The 26,331-nt window shown below is 43.3% G+C and overlaps 4 protein-coding genes across 4 annotated transcripts; 2 read left to right on the top strand and 2 right to left on the bottom strand.

Annotated features, from left to right (window-relative positions):
- Positions 1-1,918: 1,918 nt before the first annotated feature.
- LOC127294069 (uncharacterized) lies at positions 1,919-12,066 on the bottom strand. The gene is made up of 7 exons (XM_051323817.1): positions 11,796-12,066; positions 10,782-10,850; positions 3,544-3,657; positions 3,378-3,452; positions 2,856-2,987; positions 2,621-2,762; positions 1,919-2,459 (listed from the first exon to the last, which is right to left on the bottom strand). The coding sequence occupies exons 1-7, from the start codon at positions 11,997-11,999 to the stop codon at positions 2,308-2,310; spliced, it is 888 nt and encodes a 295-aa protein (XP_051179777.1). The 5' UTR covers positions 12,000-12,066; the 3' UTR covers positions 1,919-2,307.
- An 811-nt stretch (positions 12,067-12,877) lies between these two features.
- LOC127294070 (uncharacterized) lies at positions 12,878-13,783 on the bottom strand. The gene has a single exon (XM_051323818.2). It carries the CDS (start codon positions 13,732-13,734, stop codon positions 13,015-13,017), a length of 720 nt encoding a protein of 239 aa, XP_051179778.1. The 5' UTR covers positions 13,735-13,783; the 3' UTR covers positions 12,878-13,014.
- A 2,281-nt stretch (positions 13,784-16,064) lies between these two features.
- Positions 16,065-23,034, top strand: LOC127294067 (calmodulin-interacting protein 111). Its single transcript, XM_051323815.2, is given in 11 exon segments — positions 16,065-16,596; positions 17,127-17,285; positions 17,377-18,194; positions 18,280-18,469; positions 19,044-19,251; positions 19,893-20,350; positions 20,881-21,307; positions 21,970-22,050; positions 22,175-22,365; positions 22,458-22,582; positions 22,584-23,034. Coding segments are annotated over 11 exon segments (2,997 nt in total). The 5' UTR covers positions 16,065-16,302; the 3' UTR covers positions 22,630-23,034.
- A 1,519-nt stretch (positions 23,035-24,553) lies between these two features.
- LOC127294068 (uncharacterized) lies at positions 24,554-25,893 on the top strand. Its single transcript, XM_051323816.2, has 2 exons — positions 24,554-25,138; positions 25,228-25,893. The coding sequence occupies exons 1-2, from the start codon at positions 25,010-25,012 to the stop codon at positions 25,612-25,614; spliced, it is 516 nt and encodes a 171-aa protein (XP_051179776.1). The 5' UTR covers positions 24,554-25,009; the 3' UTR covers positions 25,615-25,893.
- Positions 25,894-26,331: the final 438 nt, after the last annotated feature.

Genomic DNA, 26,331 nt, shown 5'->3' with positions numbered 1-26,331 from the left:
GCATTCTCGAAACACGACAATCATTTTGATGTCATTTTAAGAATTTAGCTGTCGTGCGGTTAGACCATGAGAGTTAATACTTTCTTTAAACGGGTCGATGGACAGGATATCCTAGTCATCGACCCTTCCTCAATCCCGGCCCCGCGCACCTATTTAACACCACAACAGGACCACAAGGCTCCTCATTCCTCAGTCCTAGACAGCAAACCACGCGCAAAACCCCTACAACTACCCAGCTTAGCTCTCCCCGGCAGCAGATCCTCTCCTCCCCCTCGCCTCCCATGGCCGCCGGAAAGTTCCCCTCCCCAACCCGCTCCCAGTGCAATCCCCGTATCTTCCCGACACCCCGCTCATCCTTCAGCCACGGAAGCCCTTCGTCCCCGCGCGGCCACGCTGATCAAGGAGGAAGACCGTTGGAAGGATCTGCAGCTGGCATTCCGCGCTGCGCTTCTACGCCTCTGGGCGGAGGAGAAGGTGGTAGACGTGGTGGCACCGGCTGGTCGATCTTGGAGTCGCCGCGTCCAGATGCGAACCATGGAGGCGCTGCTCGAGGTGGCGTCGACGGGGCTCTGGGGGCGTTGCACACATGCCACCTGTGCTCCAGGATCTTCCATGGACCTCTGGAGCTGTACTTGCACATGAAGATCTGCCAGCCTGCTCCAGCCGCCGCCGCCGAACCGCCGGCGCTTCTTCCGCAGCTGCAAGTGGAGAAGAGGCAGATCATAGCCTGGACCAGGACCAGGCAGGCGTGGGTGGCGACGGCTGCGCGCTTGCCGACGGTACTGGAGGTCTTGCGCCTGGTGTTCCCGTGGGTTCGGGAGCAAGACCTGGGCATGCAGTTTTTGGCCAAGTGCGTGTCCACCGCGGAAAATGTCGTGGCCAACATCGCCTACGAGCGGGCCGTCTACCGCGCCCCCGTCTACGTGAAGAGCGTCGTCGAAGCCAGGACCCCCCTGGCCGTGCCCGCATATCCTATGCTCAGTTCAGCTGTCTTGGCAGCGGGCACGACCGCCATCTCAGATCCTCATGCAGCAGCAACCGTGGCGATTGCACCGGCTTCTCGTGCTGCTGCTGCTGCTGCGACCCTCACAGAGGCTCCGTTTGTGCCGGCGGCGGGGGCGCCTATGGCCTTTGCAGCATCGCCGGCCACCCCTGCTCCTTCTGTTCGTGGCAGTGCTCGCGACGCCGGCGCCGGCGCGGGTGTTAACGAAAAGCGGTACGCGTGCAAGGAGAAGGGATGCGGCGAGACGTTCAAGACCGGGCAGGGGCTCGGCGGGCACGTAGCTTCACGTCACCGCAGGTGCGACGCCGCCGACGAAAGGTGGTACGCGTGTACGGACTGCGGCGAGACGTTCAACAGCGGGAAGGGGCTCGGCGGGCACAGGGCTGGACGCCACCGCAGGGATAAGACGACCTCGCTGGCCCGTGCCCCTGCTGCCAGCGGCAGCAGCTTCCCTCCCGGCCTCGCTACGCGGCAGAAGCGGCCAGCGACGGAGGCGGCGTCGCCTGGCAATGCAAAACGCCGCTGCATCCGCCTCTTCGGCGTCGACATGGTCGTCGAAGCCGCCCCGGAGGAGTAGGCGGTGATTTTTCTGCGCAGCGCTACGGCACCTTGCAGCTTAGCATGGCAGTTCGTCAGCTCATGATTTCCTGCTGTTGATTCAAGATCAGCGCGGCGAAATAGTATCTTTGCTTTGATTATTTCCCTTCCAAGATTACTTCGGTTTAGATTTTACATAGTTCATACCGGAGCTTGTAGCCTTGTAGGCTTTCCAGATGGATCAGTTGTATGAGTTACTTCGATTTAGATTTCAAGGTTCGTACCAGAGCTTGTAGCCCATGTAGTAGGCTTTCCAGATGAATCAGTTGTATGAATCACTTCGGTTTAGACTTTGCAGAGCTTGTAGCCCTTGTAGGCTTTCCAGACAAATCAGTTGTATGAATTACATCCTGGAATGAATTTACAAGAGTTTTTTTAGCAACGCGTGAGATCTGAATGATGTATGAGTATGACTTATCTGAAACGAAATTGCAAAAGTCATTTCAATTGCACTGTCTGAATGTACATCAAGCATGTCAAAAGCAATCTGCGTCAGTCCTCTCCTTGTATACAGTGCAGATGCAAAGTGGAGACATTCTGAGGTCAGAGCATGTAAATGGACTTCCTTACGGAGCATGAGCATCAGTTAGATCTTAGAAGTATTAGGTACTCACTTCTTTGATGATGATCATCAGTTCATCACCATCATATCATGCTGATGCTGATGGTATACTAGTGTTCAGTTTCAGTAAGCTGTGTACCGAGAATCATATGTTCTGAATTGCCAGTCTCGCGGCAATCATACCAATGTTATGTTCAACGTACTCGATTCCACTGTTTAGTCTTTCCAGAGTGTCCATTGAATCCATTGCCTTTATCTTGTATTTTTGCAGGGTAAGAAGTTCTTCATCTGACATACCTGTAGTGTATGGCTTTGATGTTAGATTAGACTATATGAAGTTGATGTACATCCTTTCTGCAGCATCTCTTTAGTTGGTCATTCCAGGTGATATTGAGATTTAAAACAGAAGCTAGGGTCAAGAAGTGACCAGAGGTGAAAGTTGAATGATCCATTATCACCTGAAACTGATTGGTACGCCGCAAAGGAGAGACGTTCTGGGAGCCCAGGGATGAACTTTTCGTCGTACTCTTCGAAAATATCTTTCTCAGACCAAAGTAGAGAACTTTTGATGTTTGTTTGCAGCGGTTCATCCTCGGGCACCTAAATGGAGAAGTTTTGATGTTAGAAGATCGGGATGAAACTACTGTTCATCATTTTACAAATCGCCAAAAGGAACAGGAATAGTGACTGAACCCTCAGCTTCATTTGTAGGCTGTGCAAATTGCACATGGACTCCCTTAGTTTGGAAATTCTCAGGTCCAAATCGATGTCATCCGAAGACTTGTCCATCATGGGAGAAACATCACCTCGCAAGTAGGGCTCCATCTGGATCAAGGAACAATGTGACCATCTAAAACAGAAGTAGAATACAAGAGATGTTGTGAACTGTAGCTGCATAAAACAGAGCATCAAATTCGGGATCTGAAAAGACCATATGGGTGGCCACTCTTTTGTTTTGTAACTTCTTTCTAGGCATGCCACAAATAATTCAGAACTAACACAGCATTGGAAACGTGTATAAACTCCACAGGTAAACTTAGAAGATCTGCACATGTAGGTAATAGATTTAAAATGGAACACGTAATTCTGGCAAAGAAGAGAACAAGACCTCTGAAGAGATTATACACAAAATTGATTGAAGTTCTCAAGTATTGAAACAATGATATGTGCATCGACATCAAAAGAACAACTAATCAAGAAAGGGAATGTATGTACCTGAAGAAGGTTCTTGATGTTCACTCGGCATACACCTCTAATTGACACTAATGCTCCAAAATCCATCTTTTGAACCTATACTAGAGATAAATCATCAAGTAGAAAAGGTGAACGACCCGCACGAGAACCCTGACATCGATTATCAAAATGAGGGACAAGAACTTACACTTTCTATCCGCACCAAACAGCCATATCTTACAGCAAAGGAATCCTTAGAAGAGCTTGATAAAACTGGATCAAGGACAAAGTGTACAAGGGAATTTTGCCTCTTATACAATGCCTGTTGAGTGAGGATTGATAGAAATATAGTAAGGCCTGTTGGCTGAAGATTTACAAGTCCATTATCACTATTCAGATACGGCAATATGTGGTTCTTGTGTTTCTCGAACAATGTGCCACAATCCCTTCTCTAATATCGACACTCTTTCACTAAACTATAATGAAGGATATCGAGGCGGTTGGGGAGTAGATCTATCTAATAGGCAGGTAATAGGCCATACACCATATAAGGTTGCTATTGACTTTTTACTGCACAATATACAATAAAATATAAACTATTTAGGTTCTTGCCAAACCATCATCGTGCACGAGGTAAGCTAGTTATTAAACTAAATAACTTGCAGAAAAGCAGCTCCTCCTTATATTTTGGTTAGCTAGCCCTCAGAAAGAATATAATGTATGCGTAATTAATGCCACCTTTAAAAAAAATCTGATAGATGATGCAAGGCTCTTGTTAAACGCGTCATCGTCCATAAGGTAATTAGTTATTTAAATAAATAACTTGCGGAATCATCTGCATCCTTGTATTTTATTAGCTGGACCTTGCAATATAATGCGTGCCTAATTATATGCCACCTAAAAATATAAAATAGATCCTCTAAATGATTCAAGGCCCTCGTTAAACACGTCATCACATAAGGTAACTAGTAATTAAAATAAATAACTTACAAAATCATATTTTCTCCTCTTACTTTGATTACATGGCCTCCATAACAACTATAATGTGCGCCTAATTATTTGTCGTAAAAAATATAGAAATAAATACTCTAAATGACTCAAGGCCCTCGTTAAACGGGTCATCATACATAAGGTAACTACTAACTGAAATAAATAAAAAACTTACAAAACTGCATTTCCTCCTTTTATTTTGATTAGCTGGCCTTCGTAATGACTATAATGTCGCCTAATTATATGTCATCTAAAAATAGAAAAAACTATAAATGATGCAAGCGAACAATAAGATATTTGATAGCTTGCTATGTATTACAACTATACATACTGGTGGTGGTGACACCGCTGGCGCCGGTAGTGGTTCATTCAATCATTCAATGTACCTAAAGTATATCTAAAAGGAACCATTTGACAACCATCTCCAAATAAATATAACACTTGGGCCGATACTTGGCCTAGTGCGGGAGAGCCGAGGACTTAGGGCTAGTTGAGCATGATTGTTGTTTGACCATGGCATTCAACTTATTAGAAAGCATGCAACATGAATTTCCATGAGGCCAAGGGACAGTATATATGCTGCAAGTGCTGTAAATATACATGAAACCCCTCATAAAACATGAAAATACATAGAAATAGATGAAAAGTATAAATTACTCTAACAACCACTATCCCTCAAACTCATGGTGTATCAACATCACTGAATTTGGGGAGGTAGAAGTTCTATTGTTCTTTATCTAGGCCTTCATGGAGAAATCGGCTAACTATAACTCGAAAGGCACATACCGTAGAGCAAACGTACCCCTCCCAATCCTACGCATGGGAGCCATAGAGGAAGCATCGACATCAATATGCTTGGTAAGCTAATGCTACACGGGGTTACTCGTGATACTAATAGTAGCATTTATACTATAAAAATATCAAAGCTTTTTCCCAACCAAGTTGGGGTAGGCTAGATATGAAACCCAACAAAAACATAAGGAGACAAAAACAAGGAGATAGAAAACAAAGTAAACTAAGATTCCGGCACATGAGTCATCAATTTCCATGCAATCCTATCAAGAGCAAAATCTCTAGGACATTCCAAAACCTCAAGTCTCTTTTTACCGCCTTCGCCCATATCAACATTGGACTCCTCTTCCCCTCCTAGTATTTTTCATACTCTTTAGAATTCCACTCATACTGGTGCTTCTGGAGGCCTTTGCTGGATATGACCAAACCACCTTTGTCGGTGTTAGACTAGCTTCTCGTCGACCGGTGCCATCTCTAGCATATCTTGTATTACCTCGTTCCTAAGCTGGTCCTTTCTTGTATGGCCACGCATCCACCGTAGCATGCGCATCTAAGCAACACTCATTCGTTGGATGTGTTTTATTTAATTGGGTTAACATTCTACTCCATATAAATCAATGGTATGATTGCCGTACTATAGAACTTACCTTTTAACTTTTGTGGACCTTTTTGTCACATAAGATGCCTACTTATTGCCACTTCATCCATCTTGCCTTGATTATGTGGCAAACATCATCATTGATATCACCATTGCTTTGTAGCATTGATCCCAAGTATCGGAAGGTGTCCCTCTTAGACACTATTTGTCCTTCTAAATTAACTTCTTCATCTTCTCACCCAACACCACTAAAGTCACATCGCATGTACTCGGCCTTGGTCCTACTAATTCTGAACCCCTTTGATTCCAAAGTCTGCCTCCATAGCTCTAACTTCCTATTTACGCCAACCCTGGTTGCATCCACTAGCACCACATCATCAATAACGAGCATACACTAAGGAATGTCTACTCGTATATCCTTTGTCACCTCATCCATTACTAAGGAAAATGTGTGGGCTCAAGGCTGACCCTTGATATAGTCCTATCATGATTGGAAAGGTATCGGTCTCACAATCACTTGTGCGAACACTTGTCACAACAATATCGTACATATCTATTACAATGGTAATGTACTTTGTTGAAACTTTGTGTTTCTCGAGTGCCCACCACATGACCGTCCTTGGTATCTTGACTTATGCCTTCTCCAAGTCGATGAAGACCATATGTAGGCCCTTCTTCCGCTCCCTATATTTATTTATAAGTTGGCGAAGTAAGAAAATCGCCTCTGTAAACCGAGATTTTAGTGATTTTAGTGACATTCGTCACACTCCTCAAGCGGCGCTCAATGACTCTCTCCCAAAGTATCATAGTATGGCTCATAGGCTTAATTCATCGGTTATTAGTACAAGTTTGAATATTTCCTTTATTCTTGCAGATATGTACTACTATGCTTTTTCTTCACTCTTCAGGCATATTGTTTTACCAAAAATGTGGTTGAATATCTTAGTTAGCCATAATATTGCAACATATTCAAGTCTTCTCCACACCTCAATTGGGATATCATCAGCGCCAAGGGCCTTTCATCCTTTTCAGGGTCTCCTTAACATCAAGCTATCCTCCGCAAGAAACTCCTATTAGCGTCATCAAAGGAGTCATTCAGCTCCGGCATAGTGTTCCCATTCCCATCATTGAATAACCCATCAAGGTACTCCATGTATTATTGATCTCTTCATCTTTTAGTAGAAGTCGATTAACCTCGTCCTTGATGTTTTAACTTGGTTAAGGTCCCTCGTCTTCCTCTCGCAGATTTTCGTCATCTTGTAGATATCATCCTCGCCTTCCTTTTTGCCTACTATGTCATATAGCTCATCGTAACACCCCCCCCCCCCCCCCTCTTGACTCACAACTCGCCTTGCATTCTTCTTGGCCTCTTTGTACTTCACCATGTTGCTTGTGCTTCTAATATCCACCTCTCCTTAATATTGTGTCACAAAAAATATCCATCTCTCTTTAATATTGTGAGACAAAAAATGTGTTTGTTGCAGCGAGGTTCTGCAGAACGTACCGCTGAATAGTTTTAGCAGGGTACTTTATAATGACAAATGGGCAAAGTGGGTGCAGCTTGTCACGTGACTCATGGTGGTTCATTTAACGAATGAACCGAATAGGTTCTATTGGCACTTTAACGGCAATAGGAGTTTCTCTGTGAAATCTTCATATTCTGACCTATGAATGACCATACTAAATTTCTAAGGAAATACATATGGCGTTTGAAAGTACCACTTAAAATTCGTATTTTTATGTAGTTCTTAAATAAAAAGGTTTGTGCTCACAAAAGATAATCTTTCCAAAAGAAATTGCACGGGATCCAAGAAATGTGTGTTATGTGATTCTATGGAACTATTGAACATCCCCTTTGCGAGACTAATTTGGAGTGGTTCATTTCACGTTTAATATATCTCCTCAAACTAATATCAAAAACATGTTTGGGAATTGGCTACATGGGATTGATTAAAAAAAATGAAGGCTCGAATCCACTTAATTAGGAGTTTGTGCTTTGCTTTGGGCAATTTGGAATTGTCAAAATGATGTCGTCCACAAGGCTATCTTTTTGCAGGTTATCCACAAGGCTACATACTGGATCCACATGTGGTTTTATCTCCAAGCTAAGGATCAGCGGGAACCTATGGAGTTTGGATGCACTCGGTTGATGGCGGTCGTTCGGGCCATCTTCAGTCAGGGTGGTTGGCAGCACACTAATAGGATACAATATGCATAGGCAGTGGCGGAGCGTGACCAAAAGTAAAGAGGGGGCAAAATTCAACTCTTGGTCTAAAATTTTGCTAATTTCAAAGCTATTCAGGCAGCCAATGATTTCCATGCTTGAAAATACACTTAATAAATACTCATGCCCGTTCCAATGAATAAGACCTATAAATTTAGTTAAAAGTTAACATCCCCAGAATTTGATCAATGTTATAAAAAAAAATTGACCATTAGTTTGATCAATAAAAATGAAATATATGTCACAAAAATATATCATGGAAAACCTTTTTTTGGATACGAATCTAATGGTATATATTTTTTAGACATATAATTTATATTATGTTCACTAAATTAATGGTTAAAATTTGTCTTAAACCGATCGGAAGGGAGTAGTACATTCACTGTAAAACATATTTTACAATATGTTTGTTTCATTTTGTAGATGTTTATATTTGGTCTAACTTTATAAGTTTTAACTTTTGGCTAAATTTATAAAGGTTATTCATTGAAACGAGTGTAGTATCATAATTACATAGGAATTGATATATCGTGGAAGAGAGCAAAAGAAAGAAAAAATGCGGCTGATGGCGAGCAATGATTTCTTGATTTGCACAGAATTAGCAATACTAATCAATTTATATTTGTATTTTTAACAGCAAGAGGACTAGGCTCAAGATATAAAATCACTTGATCTCTGTAGGTAAAAAAAAAAAACGCATTGCTACTGTATTTGGGCACTACTCAGCAGGCCCATCTCCACAGCCAACAATCAACATAGATTGTACTCACTTGCCGACTCGCGCCAGATTGCAAACTAGAAATACGTCTAGGGTCTAGGTAACATGCACGCAGAGTATGCCTAAGAAAGCGTTTGCAATTTTTCAAGGGGGGGTTGTCGCCCTGTTTCGCCTCCAAGGCGCTCCGCCTATGTGCATAGGCATTTTATGTATTCTCTCTTCCGTTGGCTTATTCATGCAGCCACTCTGTGTGATCCTTGAGATTGTAAGACTTTTGAATTCATAAACTTTTAATAAAGAGGGTTGTGTGCATCGCTCTGATGCAAGGCCGAGAAACCCTCATTTCTAAAAAAAAACTCCCAACAAGATGATGAATAGCAAGTCGGATTCAGAGTTTTGACCATAGGCTCATCGATAAAATAGCACGAGTAAGAAGATCCTAGATGTACTTTCTTGAGAGATGAAGAAGCAATGAGAGCTAGACAAAATATTAATCACAAAGAAGTGGTAGATAAGACCAAGATCAGACATAAGGAACCGTTCACTTGGACGAGCCTTACCAAAGAAAATGCATTCAAAGTCATCTCCTGTAATGATAATGGCATCAACATATAGAAGAAAATTTTGATCTCAGGAAGAAAGGTGGACAAAAAGCGCAAGATTATGATCGTTTGTGGAAAAGCATGGGGCAGCCTAGTTGGGATGGCAAGGATGGCTGGATGTTGGGAATGTGTGGAACAAGAGACCACTGATTCACAGAGCAGCTGACGAGAAACCGGAAAATTTATCGTAGAATAAATCGACCAACAACGGGTGAAAAAATCTATCGTGGATGGCTTCAAGTTGATGTGGAATCAATCGGAGTTGGGCAAGACAATAAGATCGATGAGGGAGAGTCAATTAAAGTAGAGAGAGAAAATCGGGAGAAAGACAAGTTGCGGCATCCAAAAAATCAACCCTAAACATAGGCTTCGATAGGCAACATGCAAGTTCTATTTCCATGAGTTCAGGTGTAGGTGTGGTAAGTACAGGAACCCCTTACAAAACAGGGAAAAAACATAGCAAAACACGCAAGTATAAACTTCTCTAAGACTAGTAACAAGAGATTTCGGAGCCGCGTCCAACCTTTCGTGGTAGCTTAGAGAAAGTGTAATTAAAGGAAAAGGTGTACTTTTGGCCCCTCAAGTTTATCACTTAATTTTCTAAAACAGACTATATTTGATCCCTTGCCCAACTGAAAGCGGTTTTGCAATGATGTGTCATCGGTTTCGTACACGTAGTATCACACCAGCAAAAAATTGGGAACAATTCATGTAAAATGAGAAAAGCGAGAAGAACATCAATATTCTAGAAAAGGTATGGAAGATCATATGAATTTTAGAACACATAACATATATAGATATTCTAGAAAACATGAATTTCGACAAAACTCAAGAGGTTTCTCTTCCTATATTTTTCCATTTTTACATTGGAACAATAAAGATTTTTCAATTCTTATCTTCATAATATTTTTTAAAACAAAATCTGATGTTTTCCAATTTGTCATATGTGTTTCCAATTTTGTGTTACCTAGTCTGCTATGTGTGCAAAAACGGCCACCTGATCACAAAAAATAGTGCGAAAGATGCCAAACTTAAATTATTTTCTTTTTACCCTAAGAAACAAAACTTACTGGTTTAGAGTTGACTGACCAAACATAAACTTTCACTGGCAACAGGTGAGGGACTAAAGGTGGGCCTTTTCTATTTTGAATTAAAGCATCATGTAATTTGGGAGCCAAAAGACATCCTAGAATTCGTATTAGTAACAAGATTGTGATAGTTTTGCATTGGGAACTTGATGGGTTGATTCATTTTTACAAAAGTAAATATTTGCTATTACTTGTGATGGAATACACATGCATAAAGCCAATAGGTAAACTTCACCAGTGGACGGTCATGGTTTAAAATTTTGCCTATAGGAAGGTGGCAGGTGCACCGAAAGAGAACTCTTATATGATAAACTGCAATTGTATGATGAAAAATATTTTTTATGTGGCAAAGATGCTGAACTGTTATCAGTTGAGAAAAAATATCCTGAGGGAAAACCTAACATGAAGCAATGTATTGAGCCAATGGTAATTACCTCTTCTAGCAATGCTAGATACCTTGCTTCATACAAGTGCAGAGTCTTGCATTCAGACGGAATCAACACCTGAAATATTTTCATTATCTTAGTACCATTCCATTACTCTGTATTTTTCAAGGAAAATGTATAAGCCTCACAACGAACAACTGGCCCAAGTAAGCATTCTTTATTAAAATTCATGCGAGTTTTGTAACATTGCAGAACACAAATACTGGGGATAACTTGATGATTACAAACGGTGCAGATTCAGATACGTGACTCCAAAATTAATTGCAGAAGTTGTCTACGAGAAAAATGAGAACTATTTAATTGGTTGATGCAAAGGCAGCATGCAGCTATCGTGCCATGGCGATGTGATAACCTCACCAACCATTCCCTGGGGACAAAATTATGACTCATTGCATTGTTGCAACTTGGAAATGCTGATTTCTACAACAATCCTGTGTATCTAACAGTAGGCCTAGTAAATAGGCTCTTGGAAGGAAACAATTCCCGCTTCAAAAAGCCCACCTAACAAGAGTGCGCCATTTTCGATCTAACAACTGCTAGCACTGAACAAACCTGAAGGTGATGATATGCATTAGCATAAACGAAGAAATGCTGTGACGAGTTGTACCATGTTTCATGAAGAAAGGTTATCCAACAGCCTCTGCCCTACCTTCTGCCAGAATCTCTCTACCTTCGCTGATTCAACTAGTTTGTTCTATTCAACCCAATAAGAGACTGTTGAACCCGCATCCCAGCCGTCCTATCCAATGGAAATATAATTATAAAGTTCTGAATTTTCATTCATCCAATCCACCCAAGTCACCAATGTTTTCTTTTTGGCAAAGAAGCCAATTCGGCATGCACCTTCCAATCGAACTTTGGTAGATTGTGAATTATTTGTGATTTAATTGTGAACTCTGGTCTGGCTAAGCTATATCACTATCATCAGATTCCATGTAACACTATCCAAGACAAAACAGTAGAAAGGGGACTTCGATTTTTTTCGGTGTTCAGAAGCCTTACCTCCGCGGGCTGGAATGGGAGGAGGGGAAACTCGAGCGGCGACGATGGCGGCAGCAGTGGCGACGATGACGAGCAGCGGGCCGCCAGGAACCGACGTCGCCGGCGCGTCGGGCACACGAGGAGTGAAGGGTTGATCCTAGGGCTTGGATCATGCAGGCTTGGCGCTGACGGGGAGATGAGGCGGAGGAGAGTGGAGGCGGCCATGGATGGCCGCCGCGGCAGTGAAGCGTGGTAGGGAGGGGTGGGTTGTTTTAGCGGTTACCAATGGCGGGAGCAGAGAGATAATGCTGATCGACTTTTCTTTCTTTCAGAAAATGTTTTTCCATTTTCTATCCATAATATTCATAATCAGTCCCTCTGATCCATTTTAATTATGGCGGGATTTAACCTATTTCAATTTTAATTTGTGAATGAGCTACCTCAACTATTTCAGGCTACAGGGAGTATTTTTTGCGATTTTGTTTGTAAGTATTGGAACCCATATTGAAGCATTCCTCCTAAACATTGCAAACCTGTTCTTCGTAAAATTGAAAACTTTGAATACAGTAACATATTTTTTGTGGGAAATACAGTAATATAGTTAGGTTGAGAACCGAACTAAATATTAGTATTAGTAGTAAGCTTTTCTGGTTTTCCTAATTTTAAGTTGATCGGAATTTAAATAAATCTCAGTCCACTTTCGAAGTGTTGGATTGTGTTGCAAGTGGAATATTTGCAGTTGCACATGGGTTGTACCTGAAAATTTTCGAGTTACACATAAGTTGCAACTGAGGAAAAGGACTCTAAACGGGCAAATTTGTTGTGTTTCATGCTAAACTATGAATTGCATATGAGAATTTGTATATCCTAAATCGACTGAGATCTAGACACCGCATTTTCAGTTATCGAGTGAAGCCAGTTCTCATTACAAGTTTTTATTAAGTGAGATCCCATCAAAATCTAGCTTATAGTTTATTTTGTAATTTCTAATTTTTTTTAAATCTAAACTATGAACTAGATACCACAAAATGAACTACAAATGAGACTTTGAGAGATCTAACTTGCATCTCTAGTCCTCTACCCAGTTTATGTGGGTGTGGATGTGCCGTCGGCGTGAACTTTATGGAACTGTTCTCTATCTGAATGTGTACACGCAGAATCTGGAAAAACGAATTTACAAAAGCTGTTCAGCGTTAACATTTACTGGTTAGCTCGCTGCTAAGCTAATTTAGCTAGTAGCCTAGTACATGCTCGCGATCTGCGGGCTACAGAAGACGAGCACCTCGTCGAGGTCGGCCTTGGAGTCGTCGCCGAACAGGCTCTCCTTGCCGTCCGCCCTCCTGGCGTACGACAGCCCGAGCCGCGACCGCGCGCGCCGGAGGTCGCCGACGCCCACGCTGGCGTCGGGCCCCGTGAACACCCCCATCACCGCGGTGAGCGGCGGGCCGATGAGCAGCCCGTCGGCGCCGAACTGCGGCCCGCCTCGCGCGTAGTCGAACAGCGCCGCGCCGCTCCCGCCCACCTTGGGCAGCACCACGGGCCCGGCCTCGTCGTCGTCGGCGGCGGGCCAGTAGAAGAGGAAGGCGTCGAGCGAGTCGTAGTAGTCGTCCGTGCTGCGGTACCCCTCCGGGCTGAACCCGCCGAACCTGACGGAGCCGGCTCCGGCCGTGTAGCCGACGACGATGCACGGGCCCTTGAAGTCGCACCGCCGGTGGAAGTCCGTCGCGCCGAAGCCGTCCACGGTGGCCCGGTAGCAGCAGCTGAGCTCCCGGCCTCTGAGGTGAGTCTTGGCCACGAGCGACATGGGAAACGGCCGCTCCACGTCGTGGTACTGGAACTGCGGCGGCGGCGGCGTATCGGCTTCTTTGGCGCCCCTGCCCCAGTTGAAGAAGCTGCGGGGAGTGACGAAGCTTGCTCTGGTCGGAGCCATCATCAACCTGCCGCTCGCCATGAACGCCATGCTACAGTACTGATCGTGGAGGAGGACAGAGATCAGCTACTCGATCTCGAACGAATTTTCGTTGGCACAGGCGCCCCTTATCTGTTGTTTGGTGTATATTTGTCATGTAACGATGACGTGTAACAAGAATACTGGCTGTGACAATCTCAGCTAACGACGTCTTCAAATTCCGGTGAAAATGAATTGAAGTGCAGAAAATGTGTAGAGAAAAGGGGCCGCTACATGAAATCCATCTGCTTGTTGATTTAACAGTTCTATAGATTTTTAGGAAAAAAATCAGCGACCTTGCTTCTTGCGCAGAGAAAACTTTCAATTAATATAACCTAGGATTCTCAAGTAGAGGGTTTTCTAGTCCCAAATTTATAATATTTACTCCCAGATCCATATTTACTTGCCCACAAAATGGATGTATCTACATTTAAAATCTATGTCTAGGTACATCTATATTAGTGTTAAATAATACGAACCAGAGGAGTACAAAATTTAGTCAAATGTTAGTATACTAATAAATTCATGTTGCTTATAGATAAAATACATCAGATGCTCAACTTTAAATTAATGAAGTCGCCAAGTTCACACAAATACCATCGCATGTTGCGGCATACAACTTAACCACATGATTCATGGTGCAAGAGCATCCCTACTCAAACGACGTGATAAGATGGGTTTGCCTCTCCTAAAAGAGACCGATGTAGCAACTTAGTGAGGACACTGAAGTCTTGGGTTTACATGTTCTAGTGATGACAGTCCACGGTCTCACTTGAAACTTGAAAGCAGTGGCATGACACAATGCTAACTTTGTGTGTGTGTGTGTGTGTGTCCAACATTGCTATATTCGGGGCTGGCGTGGTGCTCGTTGGGACCGCCGGTGGAGATGCTTTTAGACTAACTCTAGCAGATCCCATAAAACGAGCCAAACTATATCTTTCTGGCCGATTTACTGTTTCATTCGGTTTGCGTCGCTCATCAGCTCCTATATCGGCCTAGTCCCTAAACATTTCACGGGGCCCATGAAATTGTCGGTGCGACGACGATGCGGCATGTACGGTTTAGAAACCCTACTTACCATCCGCCGCATCCGCCACACCCACCCCGACCCCTAGATGCCCCGCAACGGTAGTTTTGGGAGGAGGGCGGCCAGATTGGGGGTGGAAGCGCCCCCACGAGCAGCTGGTTTTCAACAGAGTGGTGGAGCGCATGGCGTTGAACAAACTGGGGCCTCGTGCTGTCGGGAAGCTCGCCACATACGTCAATTCCAGCAAAGGGTTGTCCTCCTCGTGCCGCTACTGCCGCCACTCTCCATTACCATCCGACGACGAGGCGATCTGGGACGAGTAGGAGGCGCCCGCGAAGCGATTCGACGACGTCGACTACGTAGACAACGAGGAGGAGGAGGCGGCTGCAATCGAGGTTGCCCGCATCATCACCGAGGCCGATGCGGCCGCGGCGTGGAGGCGCGAGGAGGCCGACGCCGTTCCTACGCGCTTTCGAGGCTACTCAGAAGAAGGCCGATGTCCGTTGCATCAAGATCGAGTGCATCATCCTCGATGACGACTAGAGCTCGCCGTCCGTTGCGCCATGCATCTAGAGGCCCAACGAGGTATCCCAAGACCTTTTTTGTGTGTGGTAAAACCATCTTAGTGGCCACATACAATTAGGTTTTATCCTGCTGCTTTGTAAAATCTATGATGTATATAGTTGAAGTGTACCAACAAACTCTCGTAGTTTAATTCTCCAGCAAAATTGATTTCAAGTTAATCGGTTCGTATTTACGGAACCTCATCTTCGGGCGAGCTAGAAACGCAAACAAAACTGTTTTTTCCTTGTGTGACTGCAATTTTAGGGGCGAGATTTAGGAAGCAGATTTAGTGCATATAAGCACCAGTGCTCCTAATTTTCAAAATATTTTAAAATTGTATATCTATATTTAAAAAAATTGTAATATCTATTTCATAAATACATATATATGTTCTGGATACTCGTGCAAAGTTTTGGTAGAAATTGTATTATAGTTTGAGCTATAGGAAAAAAAAAATTGTGGCTACATATAGAGGCAAATATTAGTGAGAAATTTATCTTTTTTGTATAGTTTAAAATACAACATATGTTTCTCCCAAATTTATACCGTATCTTCGGAATGTTTATATGTATGTAAATATTTAATTTCAATTTTTTATTTTTTTAAAATATGATTTTAAAAAAGCAGGAGCACTTATTGTGCCAAATACAGTTTTCGCCAGATTTAAGCAACTTTATGCAATCTGCGCTGTTAAACCCTACAGACCGACCGAGCTGAGTTCCCCTTCTCCTACCTCCCGACCATCCCCGCCGCCTCTTCTTCCCCCACGCTTCCACCGCTGCTCGCCCCCTCGTCTCCTCCCGCCACCGCCACCGCGCGGCCTCCGCTTCCCGCCCCCACATCGTCTCACGCCTCCGCGGCTCGACAACACGCCAGCTTCCGCTACCGCGGCCCGCCGCTTCCACTCCCCACCCCCTCCCCGTCCGTGCTGCAAGAAGACGAAGTTCGTCGTGCTAGCCCCGCAGCGCAAGCTCGCCGGAGCCGCCGCCATGTCTTCCAGGGGAAAGAAGAAGAAGCCGCCGGCGTCCCCGCAGCCGTCCCCTCGCACCCCTCCCTCTCGCGCCCGTGAAGCTCCCGGCGGCTGCACACTGGACCTACCGTCCACCGCCGCGGCGGCGGCGGCGCGGTACCCGGCGCTCGTGCCCCGCGGAGGCGCCGGTTGTTTCGCAGGCACCGTCGCCGATGTGGTCCCCAGGGGCGGCACCCACGCTGCCGAGGGGAGGCTCTGGCTCTCGGAGCCCGCCATGGTCGCTGCCGGCCTGCGGCCTGGGTGCCTCGTCTCTGTATGCTCCTCCCCCTCCTCCTCCTCTTCCTCCTCCTCCTCAAGATTTAGGATTACTTTCTGCGCCAAACTTGATTTTTTAACTAAGCATTACACTTGTCTCCCAGTGCAAGTTACCATGCTCCATTTAGCGCCAGCTCTTTTTTGCTCCATCCGTCCATGAAACTTGTCTCAACTTTGTCCAAATTTTTCACCTAAATTTGGACAAAGTTGAGACAAGTTTCATGGACGGGAGGGAGTATTACATTTTCGCTTGCAGAAAGAATGAAGAAAATATAATTTATCATACTGCAGTGTAAAATAAGATTAATACTGTGGTTTGGATCATGAGTTCTCCTTGCAAAAAGAATGAAGAGAACACAATTTATCATACTGCATTGTAAAAGATATCAAACTTAACATATACACTGCGTTACCCTGATTGTAGAACTGACCTTGGAGCTTACTCTGGATTCCAATAAACCTAACATTAGCTTACCAGTGTTTCTGTATTATTTTGCACAAGTCATCTGAGCTCTGTTTCCTTCTTAGGTGTCACTCATTGCTTCTAGTAACAGCTTAGATGCCTTCCCACTTGATAGCTTATTTGAGGAGTGCAACAGATTCTTTGATCTTGATGTGACCAATGATCTCATGTCTAATGAAGCTGGGGTGAACTTTGTGACTGCAACAGTTTTTCCTTCACGTGAGGTATGCACCTTCTTATCTTTATTCTTTTGGTTTCCAAACATGGCTAATCCCAAACTGTACACGTTTCTGATTCGATGGTCAATCTTATCAGGTTCAGAAGAATGATATCAAGCTCTCCTGGGACCTTGCCTGCATGCTGGGACACCCTTTAGTAGGTCGTCATTTGCTTATTAGTCCCCTATATACATCTCAAGCCCCAAAACAGACAGATGATGGTGAAATTTTGCGGGTGATAAAATGCAGCGATCTGTACCTTGGTCTAGTTCCACTGAAAGGGGTGGCAGAGTCTGATAGCCATCCTATAACAAATGCGGTGGTTCCAGAGTCACCTAAAAAGATTCCTTCAACTCCTCCACGCAGGAATGAATCCCATGATGGTGCATCTAACAGTGTCTCTTCATTGTGCTTGGACCGAGCCACTGCAAAATCAGCACTAGCAGATGATAAAATTAACGAGTTGCTGCAGACTTGTGCGTCACGGTGGCTCAGTGGTAGGCACTTACTGAAAGGAAACTATGTTCCCCTCTCAATGTGTGGGAAACTATCTATGTTCATAGTTTTGCGCGCAGAAATAGATGGTTCTGCCCTGGATGTAGAGCATGAGAAAAGCAACTCACTATCTAATGCGGAGGTCTCTGCTAAATTTGTCGAAACCCCTGCTTTATTCCTTGTCAGCAGAACCACAAAAGTGCATCTTTCTGATTTGTCATCTTCAGAGGAGCTTGGGCCAGATAAGCCAGTGTCCCCATTAGAATATTTCATGAGTGCTGATACAAGAAATGAAGATTCCAATCATGATCGAAGGCTTGGTGGGTTATCTGAAGTGTCAGCAAAACTAAAAGAAATGATTTCATTTTCTCTGTCAGATCGAATTGGTTTGCCAAGGCATGGTTTGCATGGTTTGCCAAGGTACATCACGATTTGTTTGCCAAACCCCTTTAGATCTCATATGCATTTACTTTTGAATTTACAATATACTGTTGGTTGATTTCAGGTACAAAGGTCTTCTTCTGTATGGTCCACCTGGAACAGGGAAAACCTCTCTTGCTTCTTCATGTGCCTATGATCTGGGAGCCAATCTTTTTACAGTCAATGGACCAGAGATCGTTAGTCAGTATCACGGTGAAAGTGAACAGGCACTGTATGATATTTTCACTTCAGCTAAGCAAGCTGCACCTGCTGTGGTTAGATTTTCTTCTAATGCCCAACTACTTTTATTGTCATGTCAATCAAAGTTTAAACTCCTATTATATTTAATATACCTTTTTTTATCATGTGAGTACTGAAATGAGCAATACTTTGTTGACCACTTTCTCAACCTTGTTAAAAATGATTCCTATCTTCAGATGGTTACTCCTTAGTATGTAAATAAAAAGATTTGGTAAAAGCATTCAACATCCCTACATTTAGGAAACCTCATTCTTTACTTTTTTTTTCTATATTTCAAGTAACGTTATCATTCTAAAGTTGATTTAACACAGTTGCTGCAGTTGAAGCAGATAAAAAGCAAACACTCTTTTTAAGTTTTTTTTTGGGGGGGGGGGGGGGGGGGGGGTGCAATTAGGTGCTTTCATTCATTGTTTATAAATTGTTGCATCTAGCTCAGGGCAGATATAAAGTTACTGATCTTTTAGCAATAGCTGCTGACTATCAATGATTCAACTTTTATGGTTTCTCTATACTATGGTGAGGAAGTATGTAGTGTCTTAATTATGGCAGTATTGTGAATTGATAATATGTATCTTCATTGGCATTTAGATATTTATTGATGAATTGGATGCGATTGCTCCAGCCAGGAAGGATGGGGGCGAGGAATTATCTATTAGAATGGTTGCCACTCTGTTAAAACTGATGGATGAGATAGGCCGTAATGATCGTGTTATCTTGATTGCTGCTACAAATCGCCGTGAAAGTATTGATCGAGCATTACTACGCCCAGGAAGATTTGATCAAGAAATTGAAATAGGTAGAAATCTCTGATGCTCTTCATGTTGTACCATAGTTTGCAGCTAGGATAGGATAGTGCTAGTTTATTTCTTTTCTTTTCTGTTTTGTTTGGTTTTGGTCTTCAGCTGGTGGTGGTATATAGATATGTACCACTTAGACTTCTTCATCGTCTTCTAATATAAAATGACATGAAATTAGATCGTGTTTGAGAAAAAATGTGGGTGCGATCTACTCTACACATACATCTTACTCTTTTAAGCTACTGTCTGTAGTCATCCCCTAAAAGAAGTTATTTTGTGCAACTAAAACCAAATGCTAATAGATGTGCCAGATAATGTAGCTTCTTTGGCAGTAACATTATCCATTTACGATGGCCTAAACAACTAATTCGAGGCAACTGATAATCTTTTTTACCAAAATTGGCTAATTGATTATCTTGCTTTTAAAGTTTTTATTGGAGTACTTTGTGCTACTTAAGAGATATTATACCCCGTAAACTGTTATTTGTATCACCGTAGTGCTGTTTTCGTAACTTATGTTGAAATGAGGTTGGCCACAAATGCGATCTGATGATCATCAATGATGAACTAGTTTAGTTTTTTAGTCTAAATTGGAGCTAATAATTATTGATTTTGTTGTCTGCGAAATGGTCACTTGCAGGAGTACCATCTCCAGGACAGAGGCTGGACATACTTCACCACCTCCTAATTGGAGTTCACCACTCTCTCACTAGTGAGGAAGTTGAGTCACTTGCTTTCGCCACTCATGGATTTGTGGGTGCTGATCTAGCTGCACTCTGCAATGAGGCTGCATTGAGTGCTCTTCGGCGTTATATCAGTGTAAAAGAAAGTTCAAGTCAACTACTTGGTGATCATGCCACTAACGCAAAGAAGTCTAATATTCGAGAGATTGATGCTCCTTTGGGGTATGAAATAACCTCATTATCGTCATCTCTCTCAAAGCTAACCATGTCAACCGAGGATTATCCCTGGACCAATAAAGGCAATATCACAGAAAGTAGCAAGCCCGATGACAAGAAAGATGATTTGCTATTGTTGGTGACTAATGATGACTTTGAAAAGGCTAAAATGAAAGTTAGACCAAGTGCAATGCGCGAGGTAGCACTTTTACCCACTATATCTGTTCATTTTTAGTGTTTCTTTCTCAGATTTCTTCACTTATTACTTGCTATGCTCTGTCGTGATCATGGTTTTTAAGGCGGTAAGGTGTCCTAAGGCGTTCTACCCCCGCCTTACCGCCGAAGCGCCTAAAGCGGGCGAATTTCCAAGGCGCTGCCAGGGCGCCTTATCGCCTAAGCGTCCTAAGGCGGACGTCTGAAAAACCATGGTCATGATAGTTCTTGTTTTGAAAGCAAGACTTCTTCTACCTTGCTTTTTTTCCTTTCCATGTGATTGTGTCAATATTTCGTTCATGGACTCCAACTGATGAGCAGTGAAAACTAGACTAAAGCTTGCACATTTGTGTGTGTACTAAGGTCTGGCATCACAATATAATTTAGTGTAAGGTGCTTTTGATTTGATTTAATAAAAACTTCGTGGTGTGTCATTTTCGTATGGGAAATAAACACCAATATATTTTTGATCTGTAGAAGGTTGCATTGTTCATGGTTCCAACATTTCGTGTACAGGTAATGCTAGAACTTCCAAAAGTAAAATGGGAAGATGTTGGTGGTCAAGCCAGGATCAAGAAGCAGCTAATTGAAGCCATCCAATTGCCACAGAAATGCCCAGAAACATTTGAACGCCTAGGGATCCGCCCCCCTAGAGGATTGCTAATGATTGGACCGCCAGGTTGCAGTAAGACATTGATGGCTCGTGCCGTAGCTTCTGAAGCAAAAATGAATTTTCTTGCGGTTAAGGGTCCTGAACTTTTCAGCAAATGGGTTGGTGACTCTGAAAAGGCAGTGAGATCACTATTTGCGAAGGCGAAGGATAATGCGCCTGCAATATTATTTTTTGATGAAATAGATGGGCTTGCAGTAACTCGTGGCCATGGGGATAATGGCATATCTGTTGCTGATAGGGTACTCAGTCAGTTGTTACAGGAAATGGATGGTAAGCTTTAATACTTCCTTAAGGACTCTTTTTTGATCCATGATGTTAGTCCACCAACTGGCCACTTGTTATCTCAGGGTTTATTCTGTCACATCATTGATTTATTAATAGCTTAGTACTGGAAGGTGGGTTACTCTTGTGATTATACACTGTCGTTGATTCAATTGATGACCACACAAACTAAGTACACAAATAAGGTTGGATATGATGTTTCTACTGTTTCTCTGGGTTCTACTGCATGTATGTGGTTCATTCTTGATACAAGTAACATAATAATATTATATACTCCGTCCATCCTGAAAAGGATGTCGTAGATTTATCTAAAGTCGGATGTATCTCTACACTAAATAGTGTCTATATACATCCGAATTTTGACAAATCTGAGACATCTTTTCCGGGACGGAGGGGGTAGTAAAAACCTAGGTTATGTTCATTGCATCGAACATGGCGTTCACAAAAATGAGCACGTAATGTTAATGGCCCTAATGTTAATTGCTAGTCAAATAGAGGGCTGCGGTATCTTATTAGTAGCTGTGCTTTTTGTCATTTGCTTGTCTTTTCATTCTTAGTTGCAAATGCTGATAACCTGCCATCTGGACTCATGTTACATGTCTCTTCTCTGTTAGGTTTTACTCATGCATAATTTACTATGTTTGCAACAGGTTTGGACCAAAAGATTGGTGTTACTGTTATTGCAGCTACAAATCGTCCTGACAAAATTGATATTGCACTTCTGAGGCCAGGTCATTTATTTTAACACTATAGATTATGCACTTGAATTTCATGGCCTAGGTTCATTACATAGGTGACACATAAATTGTTATGTATATTCTGTTGGTTTAACATCATGCATGATCTGTGCACTAGGTCGTTTCGATAGACTGCTTGATGTGCGACCACCTGATGAAGCTGACCGTGAAGATATTTTCCGGATTCATACGCGCAGCATTCCGTGCAGTCCTGATGTCGATTTAAATGAACTTGCTAGACTAACAGAAGGCTACACTGGTGCTGACATAAAGCTTGTCTGCAGGGAAGCCGCTGTTGCTGCGCTTGATGTATGTTACCTGCTCTTTCCCCATTCTGGCACATTAGGATTATTCATATTTTCGCTAAAAACTTGCTGATAACTTTCTTCTATTTTCATCAGGAGAGCTTTGACATTCCAGATGTAGGAATCACACACTTCAAGTCGGCAATCGACCGAGTAAAGCCATCAGATATGAAATTCTACCGAGAACTTGCGGCACGATTTAGCCGATTCATTGATGACACAGAAAGCAACACTGCCGATAGAAGATACTGAACCAGCCATTTCATAGCCGATAAGATTCTTATGTCCGTAAATAGAGTTCACTGTAAGCACATTCCTTGTCTTGTTCGCACAACCTCAATGACTCGCCATTCAGTTCTAAAATGTTCTTTTGTACTTTATATGGTCCCATTAGTCTCAGAAGTAGTCAGCACAATATTGCAATCTGGAAGAACTGGTCAATCTGGTATAGTTCGGAAATTTAGATTATGAAAAGGCGCATGAGAGAAATAGTTGGGAGTTTTGGTAATGATATGCTTGCTTCTAGAGGTTTTGGCACCATTCGGAAGAAGCTGATTAGGAGTATTTTGGTTGAAACTTGTAAGTTCTTAACATAATTGCAATGGTAACTGGTAACTGTTTGTTGGCTGGCAAAAGTTTAAAGCAGGGTGATTCTCTCACCTATTCTTTTTAATCTGGGGGCTGATGTCTTCTTGAAAATGCTATTGAAAGCTGCTGATTCAAATTTGATTAAAGGTCTATTATCGCATGTTATGCCTAGTGGTGTCGTTAGCTTACAGTATGCTGATGGCACCATCTTTTTCTTTGAGGAAACAGATGAATATGGTAAAAAAAGTGAAGTGGATCTTGAGTTGTTTTGAAGGAATTTCTGGTATGAAAAAAAACTATTGTAAGAATGATTCATTATCAATAAATTTTGGGGATTCTTTATCTAGGAAATATGCTTTAATCTTTGTTGTAAACAAGTACTTTGCCTTTCAAATATTTGGGGGTGCCTTTGCACTGTAAAAAATCAAGAAAGGAAGATTTCCAACCTATAATAGACAAGATTATGAAAATAATTTGTGTGGAAAAGGAGATTTCTCCCCTGTGCAGCTAGGCTTGTTTAGATTAAAGCTTGTCTCTCAAGTATTCCTGTGTATTTACTATCTATCATAAAATTCTCTAAGTGAGCGATTAAAGTTATCAATTCCCAGTTGATTATTTTTTTCTGGGATAACTTGGGAGATAAGCTACCACCTGGTTAACTGGGATATGGTATGCCCGAAAAAAAGAGTTTGGTGGTTTGGGTGTGCATGACCTAAAAGAGTTGAATCTCTGTCTTCTTGCTTCCTGGATCAAACATTATAATCTAGCTGAGAACAAATTTTAGAAAATGATAGTGGATTACAAGGTATGATACTTCTCACCCTAATTTGCTTTGGACGTCTGACAGAAATGCCTCTCCTTTTTGGAAAGGGGTGGCTTGGGCTGCTAATGCAGCCAGGTTTGGGTGCAGATGGAAAGTAGGAAATGTCGTTTTAGTCAAGTTTTGGGAGGATATATGGTTTGGACATTGTAGCTTGGCAACTCTGTTCTGGGGTGTTCATGTCATTGTCAATGAGAAAAATTTCTCTTTGGATGAGGTTTGAGATGGCACAAATATCAAATTCACCTTTGAGCGGGCAGTCAATGAGGAGCTTATGCTCCATGGTTTGAATTGTTAGCTATTGTGCAAAATGCCATTCTGTCTGCTGATTTGGATAGCCCTATCTGGATGTTTAACCCATATGGTGTTTATACAGTCAAGTCTTTTTATGCAGTTGTTAATTTTAGAGGGATTGTACTAGCCACACCTGCAATTTGTAGTATTGCTGTTCCACTCGAATACACGTTTTTTTTTTGTTCTTGTTCGGGGAAAATAAACTATTCACCCTTGATAATTAGTTGACATGTTGATGACATGACTGTATTCTGCTCTGAACCTGAAGCATCTCACCACCAGTTCTTTCCTGTACTGTTGCCCCTCTTCTTTGGAAAGAAATATATGCTATAGTATCTTTGGACCTTTGGGAGTGATTACGAATCTATTGGTAGATGGTAGCTCAGCCCCTAGAAAAATGGTATTGTTAACATGATATCATCTGCTGTTATCTGGTGTCTTTGTGCTTGCCGTAACGAGCTCTGTTTCCATGGTGACAATGATTAATGGATGTATCATGAGCTGATATACTGTATCAGGTGCACGGAGCATAAGCGAAATGAGTTCATCAGCATAGCTGACTCCATCCGGGCGTGTGGACAGCAGCTGAACCGCACAAACAACTCCCGCGTGTGCACATTTAGATCAACGTGTGTGTAAATTTTCTGCGAAGTGCGCATCAAATTTCAGCAACCCCGTCAGAATTCAGACACAATGGCCGATCAATCTGCACAAGAGGCCCAGGAGGCCAGGGCCAAGACGACCAATAGTGCATCGAGTTCCCCTAAAAAAAAAACAAAAACAATAATGCATCGATGAATTACAGGCGAAATTTTGGCGCCAAGAGTCTGGAACGCCTATTCCAGAGCCCGCGAAAACGAGACCGCGCAATAAAAAGCTCGAAGAATCTTTCACACACGCCGCAACATTCCCCACTCCCAGAGCGCCTGTTCCCCCGCCTCCGGCCATGGACGCAGGCACCACCTCAGCGTATCGCAACCGGAAGCGCCACCTCAACGGAAGGCCGTGTAACCCCAAGGTGAAGCGGCGCCTCTTCCCGCCGGAGGTCCCCAGCCCCGACCGCCGCGCCGCCGAGGTAAGTGTGTACCATATTCGACTTCCCGAATATTACAGATTGAAACCTCATGTCCTCTGATGCGTCATCGTGGTGGTCTCTCTGCGCAGATGGATCGGCCGCTTCTCAAGCGACAGCGCCGCGTGGTGGCGCGAGCCGGCGGCCTGGTCGATGCCGCCGCAGACACCATGTGCCTCCTTGTGGAGATGGGGTGGTACAGCTTCCCGGAGCTCAATCCCCTCTTCCTGTCTCTCAGGCGCGTCGTGTCCGACGCGATGCACGCCTGCGAAGCCGCGGTGGCTCCGATGGATGTCGACCCTGTCCTGTACTACGACTCGCCGGGCGGCGGCGACGACGACGACGGCTGGACGGGCTGCTCGTCGCCGCCGTCCTTCGTCGAGAGCGGAGCCGCGTTCGTGCCTGTCGACACCGTCAGAAGCAAGCGACGGGCGAAGGCCAACAGCAAGTATTATGGGCCAGAATGGAGCAAGAAGTAGTTTGGGCCTGCGTGCCTTGATTGGGCCCAGACGGCTCTGTTTTTTTTTTGTACGCCCACGCTTGTCGCTGCTAGCCTTCGTCGAGAAGATAGATGGGGAGGCGCTTTCATGGCTAAGCCGGATTCGCGCTTCACGGGTGGCTGAAGCGGATTCTGTGTAGGTGGTCTGACATTAACTGGTAGTAGTAGCAGTATGTGTAGAACTAGCGCAGCAGTGCTCTCTAGTCTCTTTTGGTCGTTGCAGCTGATTTTTGTACTACTCCCTCCGATTCATATTACTTAAGACTAATATAGATGTATCTAAATATATTTTAATTATACATACATCTATTTTACCATCAATTAATATGGATTGAAGGGAGCAGTTAAATTGACGTTTCGTGAACCACTAGTTCTGAATCCCAAACAACATATTTGGCAGCCCTTAGGAAGGGGAATGAGATTAACGCTTGTTACCTCTCAATTACCTGCTTAGCACCATAAAAATGATGTGATCTTTGGAAAACCAGTTGTAAAGGTCCAACATTGGTCTCCTTTGCTACGGTCTTTTGCGGTTGTGAACTAATGATCACTAGAAAGGGGATGAAAATGCTTGCATTAATAATACGATAAATTTGGAGCCGTAGAACATAAGAGATGTTTATTTAACGTAGAGAAGTAGGTACACGACGTGACTTGTATTATGATTGGCACCTACTCCATCCGTTCCAATAAATAA

This window comes from Lolium perenne, chromosome 4 (genome assembly GCF_019359855.2).
Source record: "Lolium perenne isolate Kyuss_39 chromosome 4, Kyuss_2.0, whole genome shotgun sequence".
Taxonomy (NCBI): domain Eukaryota; kingdom Viridiplantae; phylum Streptophyta; class Magnoliopsida; order Poales; family Poaceae; genus Lolium; species Lolium perenne.
Note: the sequence above shows the minus strand (reverse complement) of the source record. Positions and strands in the feature narration are given on the sequence as shown.

Bases quoted from the DNA above. Each gene is read 5' to 3' on its own strand.
- LOC127294068 (XM_051323816.2), top strand. From the start codon at position 25,010: ATGGACGCAGGCACCACCTCAGCGTATCGCAACCGGAAGCGCCACCTC. The intron at 25,139-25,227 runs GTAAGTGTGTAC...CTCTCTGCGCAG, and splicing joins CCGACCGCCGCGCCGCCGAG to ATGGATCGGCCGCTTCTCAA.
- LOC127294070 (XM_051323818.2), bottom strand. From the start codon at position 13,734: ATGGCGTTCATGGCGAGCGGCAGGTTGATGATGGCTCCGACCAGAGCA.
- LOC127294069 (XM_051323817.1), bottom strand. From the start codon at position 11,999: ATGGCCGCCTCCACTCTCCTCCGCCTCATCTCCCCGTCAGCGCCAAGC. The intron at 10,851-11,795 runs GTAAGGCTTCTG...AAAATATTTCAG, and splicing joins TCCCATTCCAGCCCGCGGAG to GTGTTGATTCCGTCTGAATG. The intron at 2,460-2,620 runs GTGATAATGGAT...CATACACTACAG, and splicing joins GGCGTACCAATCAGTTTCAG to GTATGTCAGATGAAGAACTT.